The following is an 18,113-nucleotide window of genomic DNA, read 5'->3' as shown; positions in this document are numbered from 1 at the left end:
TGTTGTAGCTCCTTGAAGGGATTGGTATGCTTTAAACAAACAAGCGTGTACAATGTGTTGTGTTGTGAATGTCCACTGCGGAAGGCAGCGTGTCCACCACACGTCTTTTAACCTCCAAGATCTCTGTGCCTTTTGCATGTCTTTGTCATCTCGACACCATGAACCAGATAAATCGGAGTCACCTTGAATGCATTCTTGGTGCTTTTGACTTGAGAAATGATAGAAGCAGTCATGTGAAGGAAGAATATTTAGCTGGAGAGAAAAGTGTAGCCGCTGCCTCCATCTGCTCCTCCAGTCACTGGACCAGTCACTGTAAAGTCCGATTTATAATCTGACAGCCTTTCTCACAGACGGGCTCTGGCAGACCCTGAAGCCTAAACCAAACTGAACCCTCAGCTCAACAGGACAGACCAGTTGGTCCCCTTCGTGCTCAGGGGCTGTACTGTGTGTTATCTGTTGGATTGTGGTCCAGGCTTTGTGATGGGGGGGGCAGCATAGTCTCATGTTCACCATGTACCTTCCAGCTTCCCACATAGAGCATGTTCAGACCTGGTATTAACTTGTGATCACATCACTTGAGACGAATGTCCTAACCCTAACCCTGAGATTTGTCAATAGGTCCTGAGGTGGAGCGGCTTTGGGTTTGCTGGCCCTCAGTGCTGTGCGGTCACACCGAGGGTTCTGATGGGCATCGTTATTTCTAATCCAGGAACATTAAAGATCTGCCTTTAACCCGGAGGCCTTGTTAGAGTTCTGCTCCAAAAGCTCCACGCTGAGCAGTGTCTCACTTTTCTAAAACTCTGCCTTTGACTTTGCCTTTTAACCTTTTCTGTGATACTGGTTTTCTACACTGCAGCCTGTGTCTGACATCAGCGCTCGGACTGGAACACGATCAATCAAACATTTCCACTGAGCAGTGTCACCAACATTGTCCAAACTATGCAACAGCACTGGTCCACAGTGAGTTGATCTTCTGATGTGTTACAATTAATCATGAGCTCACTGACTGACGATTCCCTTAATGCCAGTGTTTTATAGAAATATGATCTGCCAAATATACTGATGTTTTGTGCCTCCTCTTCCAACTCTGCCTCTACTGTCCAATCATGTTGACAATGGTTTTATATAGTGTTTTTTTTTTTTAATTATGCCATACAAGCAGTCTGATGTCCACATACTAAATAACTCACAAGAACCATTTCCTTCCCAGTTTTGGTATTTTCAGATATGTACAGTCTAACTTATACTGTCTTACCCTTCTACTCTCCTAAATAAATCCAGCTGTTTTTTTAAACACCGTCTCTGCTGTTCTTCTGCTTTGCAGTGGTATCATCTCAACATCCGGGGGTTTGTGCTTGTTTGCTCCTTTTTCATGTAACACATGCAGCAGTTACTCAGTCGAGCATAAAATGCAATGAATGAAAGATTTCTATCTTGTTCTTGTCCTTGATGTGTATAGTGACAAATCACAACACGCATTATGTCAAGGCACTTTACAAAGTTCTATGTGGTAAATTTCTACTTTTTTAAAACTCAACCGTTTCTATAGTGAGCAGAGGGAGAGGAAATACAACTTCCTTTAAACAGGAAGAAATCTCCAATTAAACCAGGGGGTGGAGATCAGATGGACAAGTGTAGACAGTGTGTATGTTCGGCTGCTGTGGCAGCTCAGGAAATGGGAGTGTATGTTCCTTTGACAGTAGACTGCACACACTCACCATCACATCCCAGTGTTGTATTAATACCAGTGCACCTGGAACAGGAAGACTTCCTGGTCAAAAAGGAGTCATGATGCTTTCTTGGCAGGAATGGTGCACTGAAGGTATGTATGAGCTTTTTGGAGTAAACTGCACAGTGGAGGAAACGCATTGAGGCGAGGGGTCACAAGAAGTTGAAAAACAATTAGAAATAGTGTAATGTAGCCATAATTGTTAACAATTATTTAAAAGTTACATTTAAAATAAAACTTTGATTGGTAATTTGCCTCATAGGGCTTAACAATCTGTACAATGTGTTTCATGTCTGTCCTTAACCCTCGACTAGAGTGAGGGGAAAAGTCATCAGCCTTTCCATGTTCTTTGTCCTCACATGAGCCCTGATGTGATTAGGGCACATTAGTGACAGCATCAGCTGCAGCAGGTCAGTTTACAGCACCACAGGAAACACTGTGACATGTTGGTGACCGCCTCAACCAATCAGCTTCAACCTCAATAACACGGGTCACTCAAGTCTCTGCTACCCCACAGTGCTCCTGCTCAATGTAGCAGGACATTCACCTCCGTTTTATTCTATTAGAAACTATTTCTGCCAATTTAAAGATGTGAGAAATCAAACAGTGAATTATGTACCTGCGGCAGTATCTGTGGAGGAAGAGTTTTAAGCATGTAACAACATCTGCAGCAGATGTTGCAGAAGACAGTGAATTCACACAGTAAACAATTCAAACAACCATTAGTGAAAACAGTTCCTATCCACTGCATGTCCACTGTCATGCACTCTGCCTTTAAAAGACTGTAAGAGCTGATAACGGAGGATTACTGCTGTTGAGTATAAATGATGAGCTGACCTGGATCTTTTCATATTTACACTTCATACTGACATTTATACACATTATCACCTGCATCATGTTTAGACTCTGACATTGTATGTTTTCATCAAATATTTAATTCAATGTAATTATTTTCATAGTTTTATTTACTGAACATTATTCAGGGTAATACACACGTTGACAGTGGTGAGACATGACTGCTGTTCAGCCAGTAGGGGGTGCTGGTGCACTGCTTGTAATAGCAATGAGTAAATGTCATGTAACGCAGCTCTGTAGAGTCTGTCAGTGGAATTCAGCCTGAAAAATACTGAGTCCTCAAATTTCCATGTGAAATAATCTAAAGCAAATCGATGAATTATCAGTTTTCTGTTAGAATGTCACATAAACCTGATTCCGGCTTCAGTAAGCCTAAACATGCTCACTGCTCCGAGAGCTAACATCAACCTGAGTCAGTGGGGCAGGTTCATGCAGACCTTCCCTTCTTGTAAAAGTCATCTTTCCAACACCATACCTCCAGTTTGTACGGTTTTTCTGTCAAGTATTGTCTCAAAGAATATTTATAGTGAACGCAGAGGGTTCATGGGTGTGTATGTGTACATACAATTTGATATATAGGGTGACTTTGGGTCATCTGGGACATCTAAGCTTCAGTCTGTTTATTAAGTTAAGTTAGCATGGATATCATGTGACTGAAATCAAATGACTTCATGGGGTGATGTCCCAGAAAGGGGCGGGGTAAATGTCAATCAGAGGCCCACCCATGACAAGGTCAGTGACATAAGATTAATGTTGAGGATATAAATCTGTCATAAATAAGACAATGTTCCTAATTGTTATCAAACTATGTTTGTGATGTATTCAAGCAACAAAATATGCATTGAGTTGTTTAAAATGGGTTTTAATTTTGTTAATTTTTTCAAACATTTTGTATCTGTCCCACTCTTCAAACATGATTGATAATATGGGACAACATGCTTTGGGTAATCTGGGACATCTAAGTTCTCTAGATGGGGGAAAATGCTTTTAGGGAGTTCCTGAAGTAAAAAAAAAGACAAACCAAAGAGATGTAGAATATGATCTGCAGTTGTCAGACAGGAGTTCATTGTAAATACAGTCTGTCCCTGTCTGTCAAAACTAACCTATCAGTTAGTTTTCTATGACAGAGATGATTCAAAAAGCACAGAAGAGTCTGTCCTAGTCTGCAGCCACCAAACATGTGGAGAAGACAATGGGCTGATCGATGATTCTATTCAATTAAGTTTATTTGTACAGCACCAAATCAAAATATACATTATCTCAAGGCACTTTACATCGATGGCAGGATGATGGTCTCTCACCTTCAATGACGAATGATGGATACTGAATGAATGATGTTTTATTGTTGCTTGCTGTTGATTGAATTTTAATAGAATTTTTTTTTAATGTGATTGACCTTTAATAGAATGTTTCGATTATTTTAAAATGTCTTTATGAAAATAATATTACTTTTATATGTTAATATTAATTAATGACATCTCTGTGAATAATATACATTTTCTTACACCAATTTATCTTGAGCACATTTCCCTTACATTGACATGTTCAGGAAAAAGGAATCAGAGTTTGGAGAACAATTTATTTAGAAAATCCATCATGAATGCAGTACAGCATTTTAACTGGCAGGTTCTGCCCAGCACTTGATTATCTAAAAGCAAATGAAAATAAAAATAAAAAAAGAACATCAAATCATACTTAGAAAGAGTTTAAATAAAGGTGACACCTTGATTAAGGAAAGGTTTGTGAGGTGGAGGGACTCGCTCCTGTCAAATCTCTCCATCACACCTTTTCATTCAAAAACTGAAAAATGATCATGTCTACGTCTACACTTTGACATGCACATATATTGTGTTTCTCTAGAAATGGCATTGGGAAAAATATCACTGTAAACCCCCAAAGTTCTACTCACGTATCATCACTGCTTTTCAGTCTGTGTGCCATTACACTACAGCAGGTTATTCTACAGTACATCAACAGGATCGTGATAACAGTGTAAATATACAGGCAATGCTTTTACCCAAAGCAGCACAGGATGAAGGATGTAAAGTGAATAAAATGTCCAATGTCATAGAATCACAGAACACAGAGCGCAAACTGGAGCTCCTGAATTCATCCTCAACCATCAGTCCATACTGCTGCAGTAGCTACTGCTATTGTTGCCATACTATTCGAAATTAAATATCAATCCATGAACATGTATAAGACAAACAGGACTGTATGTACAGATTGCATGACCAGATTGTCTTGTCCAGCGTCAGCAGGAGTGTGCAGCAGATTGTCTACTGTTCATGTTGTGAGGAGCGGGTGACATTTTAAAGCCGAGAGTTGTGTGTTTCAGCAGGAATCAAGTCAAGATGCAGTACTGACACATGAGGAATCAACAAGCGTCATAGAACAGAGGCTCCTGATACATAATACCCCATTTACACCTGGCCTGACCACATTGAACACAAGTGTAAATGCTGTTGCGTTGTCAATCCAAGCACAACAACGACATGGATGGAAATATTAATCACAACTACTAAGGCTAGCAGCAGCTAGGCAGCTAGCAGCCATTAAACACAGGAAGTCATTCTCTCAGTCCTCATGTTATTCGAGTCACCTGTGGATGGAGTGAAGACGAAACCAATCACAGATGGTTAGAATCTTCTATCTATTGTTGTTGTTTTTGTGGACCTGTGCAATGAGGGGAGGACGTGATGTGACCTGACACATCCCATCTCAAACTGGAGACACATTAATACCAGGTGTAAATGTATTCATATCTAGATACAACCGAGATAAGAAACATATATTATCACCAGGTGTAAATGAGGTACCTGTAATGCTCATGATGCCTCAGTTACCATGACAACAATACTTCTGTCCTGAGTAGTACTGCAACCTAAACTCAGCTAAAACTAATAATACAAAGAGGAACGTGAAAAGCTTTTAATAATTTTGGTTTTGCTGGAGCAGAAATGTGTGTGTGATTGTTAAAAAGGTGAGGTGTGACACCCTGTGCTCCACATGGCTGTCTTTGGTCTCAGAGGAGAGACTGCCCCCTTCCTGTGAAGGAGTGAACTTCAAGCTTGTCAGAGAGTAAGAGTGTACACCTGAGATTCAGATCCAACAGCAGCTGGGAAGTCTGTAGCCTCTCCAAGTGTATCTGTATTAGCCTGGTGACATTCTTGTCCTTAGGTATGAGGGGATGTCTTGCTGAGGTTGGGTTCATATTACTGAGCTGTTGTCCTGATCCACAGACCTTCTCAGGAGACTGTCCTCGGAGGCCAGGTCCATGTCCAAAAAGTCAACCTGGTTGTTGTCCTGTGACATTCGGTCCTCCTCCTCCTCCTCCATGCTCTTGCTGTTGTTTCTGCTCTTTGATCGGCACATGCCGGATTTGGCCGGGCCAACTAGAGCCAAGCAGATGGCACTGAGCCCTATGCCCACAGCACAGGAGTAGAAGGCAGCACCGTAGTTCTGTGTGATATCCACCAACACACCTGGAGAACAGATGAGACAGCTGTCAGAATCTACAGTCTTTTCATATGAGTGAAAACACACAGAAGTCAAATAAGTAGTAGTTTTTACCTCCTAGCGGCGGTCCGGCCAGCCCAGCAAAGCTCTGGATGAAAACATACACTCCTATAGATGCCGGCATCTTCTGGATGCCCACCACGTCCTCCTCTGCCAGCATGGGGATGTGTGTGGATGCCACGGTGCCCATGAAGTAGCCATAGAGGGCGCAGCAGACCACCAAGCCCCAGAACTCCCACACATTAGCAAAGGCCACAAGAACCAGGCACAAACAAATCACACACCCCAACAACACCAGGGTCTTCCTGCAGCTGACTTTGTTCAACACCACCCCAATGGACAGGCGACCAAATATCTCAGCCACTGCCATCACAGAGAGCATGTAAGAGGCCATGCTGGGCTCCACGCCGCGGCTCTTGCTCAGTTCAATGATGTAGAGCTGTGGGGCGAAGAAGCCCAGCGTGGCAAACAGGCCAAACAAGGAGTACCAGATAAATCCACCATCTTTAAGCATAGAGAAGTCCAGGAGATTGGGGCTGGAGGGCTTGAGAGGACCCGCCTCCACCTCTGCCCGCTCCACCTCGTCCTTCTCCTTGACTGGTGTGGGAGGTGACAGCTCCTGACCCTCTTTGTCCTGCACCTCCATCTCCACCGGGGCCTTTTTTTCTGCTCCTGCTGTCCTCAAGTCTACGTTTGATGCAGAGAGAGAGGTGACGCCTGAGTCATCCGAAACTCCGGAACTGATGGAGGTTCTGGTTTGTTCGTTCTCCAGCTCGTAAGATGACTGCAGCTGCTTCAGAGAGAGCGAGTCTTTGTCCGATTCATTGTCCTCCTTTACAAGTTTCGGCTCAATAATGATTGGACAAAGGAGAAGTCCACAGCCAATCACAGAAGCCTGAAAGATGCCGAGGACAACCAAACAGTAGCGCCAGCCAATGTGTACTTTCAGTGTAGTTAAGGCTGTGGAGAGATGGAGAAGACAGTACAGGTAACTTTTATTGTTGTTCTCTTATTTATTCTCACTCAAGGTCCACTTTTCAACCCTGTCTCTACATTGATTGATTCTGATGTTCTCCTTTACACGTGGCATCTATTGCACTTCTGTCCGTCCTGGGAGAGGGATCCCTCACATGTGGCTCTCTCTGAGGTTTCTACCTTCTTTTTACCCTGTTAAAAGGGTTTTTTGTTTTTGTTTTTCCTTACTCTTGTTGAGGGTTAAGGGCAGAGGATGTCACTCCTTGTTAAAACCCTATGAGACAAATTGTGATTTGTGAATATGGGCTATACAAATACAATTTGATTGATTGATTGAGCTTTATCAAGATTTTTACCTTAAAGATAGATTTAGATATTTTTAGGCAAACGTCCATTGAAATGACAAATCATAAAATCACACCTTAATTTTTATATTATTTATGATCAACATTTATATAAAAAGCAATTCAATGTATTTCCATAATATATCGACTTGTCCAGATAGTAGTTTTTATGGTTATGGTGGCACACACACACACACACACACACACACACACACACACACACACACACACACACACACACACACACACACACACACACACACACACACACACACACACACACACACGACAGTGATCAATGCAGAACACGGTCCAGTGTTATTGTTTGTATTTTGTCATATGAGCCTCCTTGTTGACGGTTGTCATAAGGTTTGGATTAAGCTACTGCTAATGCTAACACAACATTTATGCTGCTGCTGCTCCACATTAAAAGACTTTGAGTGGTGAAACACAGAATGGCCTTTATTGTGATAGAGCCAGTGAGAGAAAAACTGTGTTTTCATGACTGACCAATACACAGGCTTGGTGACTTGTCGGTGGATCAGGTGTGAATACGTCAGGGAGAATAAAACAGGAGCAGCCAAAGTGAGCAGCTACATCCACACGATAAACATTATATAATGTATATTATGATTTAGTACTATACAAATAAAATTGAATTGAATTGATGTAAACAAAGTAACATGATCTCTGCAGTGGAATAAATACGTTATGTCCTGCCTCTGCCTTGCTCACTACCCCTCACCTGAATTCAGTAGAGGATTTGAGCAGAGAATCTCCTGCTGCGTTGTGCATGTATGAAAGGAAAACTGTGGAGAAAGTATTGACCCAATTCTCCACAGTTCTGGAGTCATGTCTGAAAATTGCTTTAGTGTGGATGGGAAGAACTTTTGGAAATGATGAAACAGACGCCCGCATTCACTTCCTGATTGGCTCAGATTTATCTGTGTTGTAATTAAAAATTCAAATTCAAATCCAGAAGGGAGAATAATTAAAACTCCTCAGCAAGAAAACAACTTTACATGCTGCGCTGATGTCACATTATCATGTGACCAAATAAGCACTGAGTAACAGCTGTGGGACTGTAAGTGAGCAAACTTCATCCACTGAATCAGACTGTGAGATGTGGTTGAAAGCCTCAGAAAAAGCTAGGTCAATATTGGAGTAATTTAACACATGATTCTATTCATTATGGCTTGATGAGTCATGATAAAAGGCCCTGTTTGAATGTACACTCACCTGGAGCAAATGCAAATATGGCGAGGGATTCTCCTGAGGAAGCAGCGGAGGTGACGAGAGCTCGCCGTCTGGAGAAGTACTGGGCTAAGATGGTGACCGTTGGGAGGAAGGTGAGGCAGTATCCGAGGCCTGTGGACAAATAGGAGAAAAGAAAAAGGGGACATGACAGCCACCTGCCGCATGGTAGGAACACTGCATGGGTCAAAGATCAAGGTGTCAGGTCACTCCTTTTTCAAAGGTGGCCGGCTGCTTGAGATGACTGAGCTTTGCCACAGCTTCTGCTTAAAGACAAAGGGCATGTAAAGACAAAAAAGAGAGAGACAGGGGGAGAGTTTAGAAATGGTCAGGTTAGCTGTGGTCCTTTTTCAGAGTCAGACATGGTATTCACGGTGGGAGGGCTAGCAGTGCTTTCTGTCCAAGGAAAAAACAAGTTAATGTGCTCTGATGCAAAACACATTCCACCAATTTGCTCATTATCCAATCAATTCAGTCAATTTATTCCTTCCTCCCGAGACACTTCCTGTTCCATCAGTCCCGATCTGAAAGTTAATTTAGAAGAGGATGACTGCTGCTCCAGTTTTTCAGCTCAGTCCTTCCTAGAGAGTTATGAGAACAGAGTCAACCTCACTGTCTGCTGTTTACAGGAGGCTGTCCACCTCTCTCTCATTGGACAGTTCTGCAAGAAACAGACTGGGGCAGACTTTGTTGTGGACACTGCTAGGAGTCCCTTCAGTTCATGACAGGGTGATAAACAAGGCATACACATCTGCAGGAGTAAAACAGTCAATCCGTCACTGATATTCTGCAATGACACACAAAGGCTACGTCCACTATGAAGTTTTTATTCTAAAACAAAAGAGAAATCTAAGCTAAAAAAGTTTAGCTTCGCTCCGTTATAGAAATAATCTCCGTCATACTAGCATACCTGAAAACACATGTCACATGACTAAACATGTACACTGATCATGTGATGTAAACAACAAGCAGATTGTCTACTCTGCAGTTGGTTGCTTAGTTGATGAAAATACTACAAACAGGAAAAAGAGAGCAGGGATTTCTTTTCTTGAAGCGAGGATGAGGTGGAACTGTCACTGACAGAAGGTGTTAGCAACGCTTTGCATTCACCACTGGCCGTTGAGTCCTGTGACTGAAAAGAGTATAATAATAAGACTCTGATAATATCAGCACGAGAACATGGGAGACTGTGTCACCGTTTCCAAAGGTCTCAGTTTTAGAGACTGGAAAACTCTGAAGTTGTTTGAATGCCAGGAGTGAACATCGAGACCTGTTTTACAACAAAAACTGTGGACACAGACAGACAAACAGACAGACAGACAGACAGATGGAGTGACTTTAAAAAGTACCTGAGACAATGCCAATAGTGATGTACATCTCGTTGATGGAATTGGTGAAGGCGGAGGAGATGGTTCCCAGGCTGATGAGGAAGCCTCCGATCATAACCACCGGACGATAGCCGAAGCGGTTGCTCAGCAGCGTGGACAGGGGGGCTGAGGATTTGAGAGGTGGGGGTGCAGTCATTTCATTAAAATATTTTCAATTGGTTCAAGTTTGAACTGCATGACAACTGTTCAGGATTTGTTTTCTTTGACAAACCAAGTCACTTGACATACAAACTCATGATGCACACTTGCTACCAGCTGTTTTTTTTCTTATTAGGTTTGTTTATGTTAGTCCCGTTTCAGCTTCTGCTGTGGTTCAAACTTTAACCTCTGCCAATTAAATGAAGAGCTCGGTGAGTCGCAGTTCATCTGATTCTTCAAGATGGATTTCGTGACCACAGTAATAATGCATGAAAGATATACAAACTGAATCATCACATCCTCAGTCATCGTGATGCACCATGTGTGAGGGTGGTGCTGTGTCTGTTTGTGACATTGAGTTGAACTGTGTCCATGTTTGTGTGCGTGAAGTCATGTTGATGGGTGTTACACTCTGTAACTACAATAAAACCAACCAGCAGATCTGTGTGAACATGATAGTGAATTTAACTGAAGCCAGATTATTGTGTTTATAGAAGCTGAGGGATGAAACCTCTGACAGGTGATCATCAGTACCTATGACTGAGCTGACTGACATTACCACTGTGTGGTAACACTCTGCTCACTGGACTTTCAAGGAGCTCACACATTGCGAATGACATGCAATGTTAATGGGACAGTCATGTTGTGCTGTATGATAATTCATGTTGCATTACGTTATTTAACTTGACTTAACTAAAATGATGAAAAATCCATTTGAACTAGGGTTGGCCGACATGCTAACATTGTTCAATCAGCCACCGTTAGCCACTGATTGACGATATGTTCCTCTTCTGATTGGATGTAAATTCATCACTCTGTGTTTGTGTTTGTGTTCATGAGGACCAAATGATGTTGTTTTTCTCAGTCTGTCACAGTGTTTGTGTGTCTGCGTGTCTGCGTGTCAGCATGAGAGAGAGAGAGAGAGAGCGAGAGAGAGAGCTATGAAAAAAATGTTGCTAATTTAAGAAAAGTATTGATCATTATATAGTGGTCAGTGTTGATATTGTGGCCGTGAATGCAAAAAAATCTATGTTTAAACTAGTAGGTCAGAGACATTAGCTTTGTCGGTTTGTTACTGTGTGACAGTGCAAGACAGAGAGAGAGAGAGAGAGAGAGAGAGAGAGAGAGAGAGAGAGAGAGAGAGAGAGAGAGAGAGAGAGAGAGAGAGAGAAAAGTGAGCAAGCAGAATTAGGATGGACTGAACAAATGAATTAATACATGTAATATAACATTATCTATAAATAGTGCCACTTTGTAGGTTCATTTCTACAGTTGAAACTGACAGACGGACCATTATATCAGTAAAATACAATGACAAATTGCCCCAACGGACCTCCGACGACTGCTGATAAACAATACACTCGTCATAATGCCCAGCCCTAATGTGAACAAAGACAAATATGTTTTGTAAATGGGCAAGAACTTTCTGATGTCATACATTAAGACAACACCAACAGTCTGCAAAGCTGACTGTTCAAACTAAATCTAACATATCATAGTTATTAGAAGGGAAATACTAGAGTAGCACAAGAAAAGTAGAACACATGACTGACCAGTGAAGGTAAAGATGAAGACGCAAATGGAGATGACCCATGACACTCGGCTGTTGCTCTCCCCAAACTCCTCCATCAGGTCCTGGAGGAAGACACCCAGGCTCTTGAGGGTCCCATAGGTGCAGATCTCCACAAAGAAGAAGGCCCCTGCCACAGCCCAGCCCCAACCGCCATCAGGCACTTCTGGGTAAACCTTAGGACCCAAACAACCCTTGGAGTTGGGAGCCGTCATGGCAACAGCAAGCCTCCTGATGAAACAGACAGAGACGACATCAGTGATGAAGAAGTCCTGGTCAGAGCTGCATTTGTCAATTAATTCTTTGTTAATATAAAACACTCATTAATGGAGCTCTGGAAGTGATGAGTCACCATATAGACAGTTTCATACTCCCACAAGAAAGCTCTGACTCTCCTCACATATTAGGCAAAGATCTTAAAATCAGACATTTGATGTCATGTCCAAATCATGTCTGTTCCACTTTGTTAAACTATTTGGTTGATTATCATCCGTCCGTCTATAATCATTTAATTTAATAAAGGTGACTGTGACAAACAGTGTGGGGGAGCAAGCAGTGAAAAGAGCAAACACACGTTTAATGATTCACCATGTGTGTAAAAGAAGGTGTGGTGAATGTGGTTTCAACACACACAGACACTCGCACTGTCAGACTTTACAGGCTGAGCAGTGCAGGCGATGAGCTTCCTGACATTAAACGATTCATCTTCCAATTGTGTCCAATTTCTTTCTTTGTCTGTTATCATTGACCAGAGGATTGATGATGATAACAAAAAGCCATGACTGTGTTCCACTAGGATCTAATGATGTGATGATGCTGTGCAGCACCACAACCATAACAACAGCAGGATGTGAAGCAGTGCTAATGTTTCGGCGGCTGCTTATATGCAGCTGCTGAGAAGCCACAAGAAAAGTTACAAAAAAATCTGTTGCCACCCTGCAGAAACTTGACGAATGTTGTCTTCAGAAAGCTGTCAGATATTTTGCTCCAAAATTCAGTATATTAAATCCTCTGTCTGGCAGTACAAGTAAGTAAGTGACTTAGTTAGTGTACAATACAATTTCCTTTTTTGGGAGCAAAAGAACTTTGAATTATCATTTGGACAATCATGTAACTTTATGAGCCTCGAATAAAAAAGCAATTTTAAAGGGATAAGTCACCCAATAATGAAAATGAACTGCTTACCACTATGTCGTGAAAAACACAAACACACAAGGCTATGTGAGCCTGTAAACAGTGAACTATCCCCCCCCCCCTCTCTCTCCACAGTTTGCTTGTTCGTTATGGAAACTGTTGGGTTTCTCTATAATATTGTAAGGGTAAATTGTTCAACTGGGTGTTTAATTTCAGTAATATTCAGTATACAATTGAACCCCCAGGGTAGTGTGTATAGTCCAATATTCTTTAATATGATGATTAATGATATTATGAGCAAAGTAGAGGAAAATCACTTTATGATCAAATAAATATAAAAAGATAAAACATTTGGCAATGGTGAGAGGAGCAGAGAAGAGAAAAGTATTACCTGTCTGAGAATTGGTAACACAGGATTAATGATGTTATATACTCAGAAAATAGGCAAGCACCCAACTGGACTCTGCGAACACTGCAAACAACCGGATACTCGTGTATTGATAGAATGTAACAAATATAATGAACAAAGAAGGCAATTGATATCAGGATAAAAGACGAAAAAGCAAAATATCACATTAACAATTTTGTTAGGAAAGACATCAAAGAATATAAATCATCTTCTAATTAACTCTTTAAGGGAAACAGGACTTAAGAAAATAATTGAACAAGTTTAATAAGTGTTTGCTGCTGATCTACTGCCCCACACTCCAGTCCAGAAGGTGGCGGTAATGCGCCTATAAGGTGGTTTACCAATCACCAATGAACCCCAGAAGAAGAAGAAGAAGAAGAAGAAGAAGAAGAAGAAGAAGGAGGAGGAGGACTGGATGTGCTGTAGGCTCGTGGTCATGGCGACCGCAGACAAACCGGAGTGTGAAGACAGCAGTGTGACAGGTTGAAGCAGTTTCATAGTCCCTATAATGAGGAAGGTCCCTCACGTCCGCATTTTAGACAGCAAGTTACACCAGCCCTTTATAAACCTCAGTCCCTAGTGTGAGTGTTCTCCACAGCGGAGACACTGTTAGTACATGCAGGGCCGCCGAATGAAAATACTTCTGTTTAATCATGATAATCATACCATACAATAACGGTGCAGTTTAGCACCTTAATGGATATTTATTTTACTTTTTTATTTTTATTTCTTTATGACAGTGTTTAGTTTGATAGTTTACTTTTGTAAAAAATACTTAGGGGAGAAAGACACAGCCATAGTTAACCAGGGTTGAATAAAAAAAAAAAAAAAATCAGTTTAATGTTTTCTGTTCTGAAAACGCACCAAACCGTGACCTCAAAACCGAGGTACATACCGAACTGTGATTTTTGTGTACCGTTGTGTACCCACAGAGTAACATGAGCAATTGTCACCCCCCATGTCTCCTGATGTCTCACACAGCCTCCCAGTATATCTCCCTCTACTGGTGTCACCTATTCCACAGAAATGCTAGAATTGCTGACACTCTCTATGTTACATGTAGGTGTTGTATCCTATTGGATAGTTAAGCCTAAAGTATGCATTCCTAAATCACATTGTGTCCTTACGTCTTGCTGCTGGTGTAATACGCTGGAGATGGTGCCTCTCTGTCTGGGACATCTGAATAAGATATGAAAGTCCCTGAGTATAGACACTACAGTGTATTGGTAGTTGGTCCTTTATCTATAACCTGACCTTGGTACTGCTTGGAGACAGAAGGGAGTATCTGTGGAATTAGACACTATTCTCCTGTACAGATATAATGTGTGAGGATGGCCAAAGATTCCTCAACCTAACGTATGTGGTGATTTGGTGCTATACAAATAAAATTGAATTGAATGGATAAAACCTGAAAGTTACTAGACCCTGGATCAAAAATCTGTCGTGCCTTTCAAATCACTGCTCATGACAGATTAGGCACGACTAATTGATTATATACTGCATTTCTAACTCTTTGTCTTCTCATTTGTTCATTTGTCATGTTAGTTCAATATAAGTATATCAAAACTTCCCTCAATGGTTTTGTAAAATGGTCTTAAACAGAGAATGGGACAGTCCACTGAGAAAATAACCCGTCAGACCTAATGGCATCATTGAGTTGGACTGTATTTTTTTTTTTTAATCTGTTTCTCACTCCAACTTAATAAAAGTCCAATGCTAAATCATAGATCATAAATAAACTCCAAGCCTATAACTAATTTGAATATTTATAATAATGTCTTCAATGTATAGCTATTTCAAAACATATTCTCTATATATCATTCAATATTATATGATGTTATATTTGCCCAGTAATACTCTCACATTTGACCATTAGAGGTCCCCACAGGCAGTGTAACAGTCTGCCAGTGCAGTTGTCTTTGGTTGTTTTAACTTTTCCTTATCAGTCTCCGCCGGGAATGCAGTAGTTATTGTTATTTTGTGTTTGCGCTCATCTGTTGCACTTCTGTTGGTCCCTGGAGAGGGACCCCTCACACGAGGCCCTCTATAAGGTTTCTACGGGTTGTTTCCTGCTAAAAGTATTTGTTGGTAGTTTGTCCTCTCGCTGAGGGTTAAGGGCAGAGGATGTCACCCCTCAACTACAACAATTGCTGAGTGATTTGTGAATATTGGCAATACAAATCAAATCGGATTGATCTAAGAATGCCTCAGACACCAGCTGTTGGGATTAATGACTCTATGACTTCGCATTATTTAAAACACCCCAAGATATGATAATCCAAATCAATTTACTTAGTTATAGAGACAAGTCACAACAAGCATTATCATTATTATTAGTATTAGATCATTGTTATTTCAAGGCACTTGACATAGTAAGGTCGAGACCTGAAAAAGAGAAACCCAACAGTTCCCGGAACGAGCAAACAGTCCACGCAACATATTATTGCGGAGAGAGAAGTCTCCCTTGTAACCGGATGGAACCAGCAGAAGCAGACTCACTGTGGGCGGCCGCCTGCCTCTACCCGCTGGGTGAGGGGAGACAAATGGGTGAGGACAGAGGAGGGCGCATCGTCAACACTAAGACAGACTCAATGTACAGACTCAATGTACAGACTCAGCACTGATGGCGCGTGTGGACGGTTGCGGAGCCGCAGTGCGGTCATGAGGGATGAGCTCAGTGTGCCGCAGTCCGCAGGTTTGATGCCTTGCTCTCATTCACGAGGAGTGTCAGACTGACTGCGGTGAATAATAATCACAAGAACACTCCTATCGATGGAGGACAGTGGTCAGACAGAGCAGGAAACCCCCGGAGCAGCTGATCCCCACACTGAGGCCGAAGCTGCTCCGTGTGACTCACCGGAGGAGATGACGATAAGACAACAACCGTCCTCTGGTGGAAATGAGCCGGTTTCCCCGTGTCGTCCACCTCTAGACACGTCTGAACAGAGTGGAGGCAGCGAGGATTCAAGTAGAAAACAAAATGAATCTCTTTGTATTCTTAGCTTCTAAGCCGAGGAACAGATGTTCTACGAGCGGATGTTACTGAGCTCACTGTCAGTCCGCAGCATCTCTGTCTCACTGACTCCTGCTCTGGCAGCTCTCTACCGGCTCCAGCCAGTACTCTGACGAGGACGCGCAAAACCACCCGGCTTCATGAACGCGCAGAGCCTCTCTCTCTATCGATCTCTACCTCTCTCTCTCTCTCTCTCTCTCTCTCCCTCGCTCTCTCTCTCTCTCTCTCTCTCTCTCTCTCTCTCTCTCTCTCTCTCTCTCTCTCTCTCTCTCTCTCACAAACACGCACACGCTGCTCGAAAGGAAACATAAAAACCATAGAGGTGAGATGTTATTAATACAGGATACGTGTGATCGTGGGCTGCATATTCAATCGGTTTTCCAACAAGTTTTTTTTTTTATTCAGTCTCTAGTCTATAAAGGAAAAAAAATTCACATATATAAAAAACAAATAATAATCTTTTATATAATGTGATTTTTTTTTAAACATTTTTTTTACATATCGTCACCTTCCTAAAATAATGGCCTCAGTCATTTTTTGACAAAAATGATTTTTTTTGTTGCCTAAATCATCTCCTCATGATGCTGGCCACCTCTACATCCTCTGTAGAACAATGGCCAATGTCAAGAGTGTGACTTAGGCCGTTTTACAAGCTTTTCAAGATGGCGGCTGCATCAAGAAGAACGAAAATCTACCTAGCCGCTGAAGTTATTTCCATGATTCAGGGCTTGTCCCCTATTGGTAAGTGATGAGGTTTACTATAATATAGGCTAGGCTATAAATATTGCATAGTTATTCAGTCTTTTTAGTCAGCAAAATAGCTAAGTCCATGAAGCTAGCATTTAGCAAAGAGTGGAAAGGCTCCAGAATCTGTGGCTGTTACAAGTGAAAGGCTTTCTGTTAACTCTTTTCTGTCTTTTCAAACACTATTTCATCTACAGTTGTTGTCAAATTTTTTCCACATTACATGATCTAATTAAGAAAGATTTGAATACCGTATTGTAATCTAACAGCTAGAAATTATGTGTATAACTAAAAAATTACAAAGGATCTCTTAACTTTTGTGTTTTTATTTAATGAAAATCTCTCTTGAACATAATATTAGTAATCATAACATCATTTGACATACTATTATAGTATGCCTGTTGTGCAGTGTCTAGAGGCAGCTTGTGCACCCCTAGGGGTGCATGCACACCACTTTGGGAATCCCTGATGTAGCTTAATACAAGTGACCACAAGGCAATGACTGTTTTTCAGAATGATCACACATTTGTGACTGTACACCTCAAAAGGTTGAAATGTTTTTCCTTTTTGGTAGGAGATGAAATTGACAATTCTGACACTGATCAGGCCTCATCCACTGAAAATGACAATGAGACCGTCGTTGAAGAGATGAAGCAGCATGTACCAGGCCAAGACTCTGTTTTAGATGGAGCAGACAATACCTTAAACACTTGATGTTGTTGAAGATGCCAAGCAGACACATCCACACCATGAAGAGGACATATCTGATAATGATGATGTCATAAGCGATCCAGACTATACCCCATCCTGTGACGAGTCCTTTGAAGGTGTGATCAAAGACCATCCAGAACTCAAGGAGATTAAAGTGTGGAGCGACGGTTGCGTTTATCAGAACCGCAATGCATGTGTGGCGAATGCATTCTCTGAGCTTGCAAGGAAATATGGGGTACTAATGGAGTGTGACAGCATGCATAGTACTATTGAACGCAAAATAGTTACGGATATCTTCACCCCGAGAGACTACGTCATCATACTCCAGAC

General features: G+C 41.6%; 1 protein-coding gene across 1 annotated transcript; it reads right to left on the bottom strand.

Moving 5' to 3' along the window:
- Nucleotides 1-4,149: 4,149 nt before the first annotated feature.
- On the bottom strand, nucleotides 4,150-16,446 carry slc16a6b (solute carrier family 16 member 6b). Its single transcript, XM_035179991.2, has 6 exons — nucleotides 16,173-16,446; nucleotides 11,756-12,003; nucleotides 10,026-10,169; nucleotides 8,662-8,790; nucleotides 6,158-7,063; nucleotides 4,150-6,069 (listed from the first exon to the last, which is right to left on the bottom strand). Exons 2-6 carry the CDS (start codon nucleotides 11,985-11,987, stop codon nucleotides 5,795-5,797), a joined length of 1,686 nt encoding a protein of 561 aa, XP_035035882.1. The 5' UTR covers nucleotides 11,988-12,003; nucleotides 16,173-16,446; the 3' UTR covers nucleotides 4,150-5,794.
- Nucleotides 16,447-18,113: the final 1,667 nt, after the last annotated feature.

Source organism: Hippoglossus stenolepis, chromosome 16 (genome assembly GCF_022539355.2).
Source record: "Hippoglossus stenolepis isolate QCI-W04-F060 chromosome 16, HSTE1.2, whole genome shotgun sequence".
NCBI classification, from domain to species: Eukaryota; Metazoa; Chordata; class Actinopteri; order Pleuronectiformes; family Pleuronectidae; genus Hippoglossus; species Hippoglossus stenolepis.
Note: the sequence above shows the minus strand (reverse complement) of the source record. Positions and strands in the feature narration are given on the sequence as shown.

Excerpts from the sequence above, each read along its gene's own strand:
- slc16a6b (XM_035179991.2), bottom strand. The coding sequence starts at position 11,987 with ATGACGGCTCCCAACTCCAAGGGTTGTTTGGGTCCTAAGGTTTACCCA. Across the intron at positions 10,170-11,755 it reads CTTCATCTTTACCTTCACTG|CCCCCCTGTCCACGCTGCTG; the intron begins GTCAGTCATGTG and ends TCAAATCCTCAG. Across the intron at positions 7,064-8,661 it reads CATATTTGCATTTGCTCCAG|CCTTAACTACACTGAAAGTA; the intron begins GTGAGTGTACAT and ends ATCTCTCCACAG.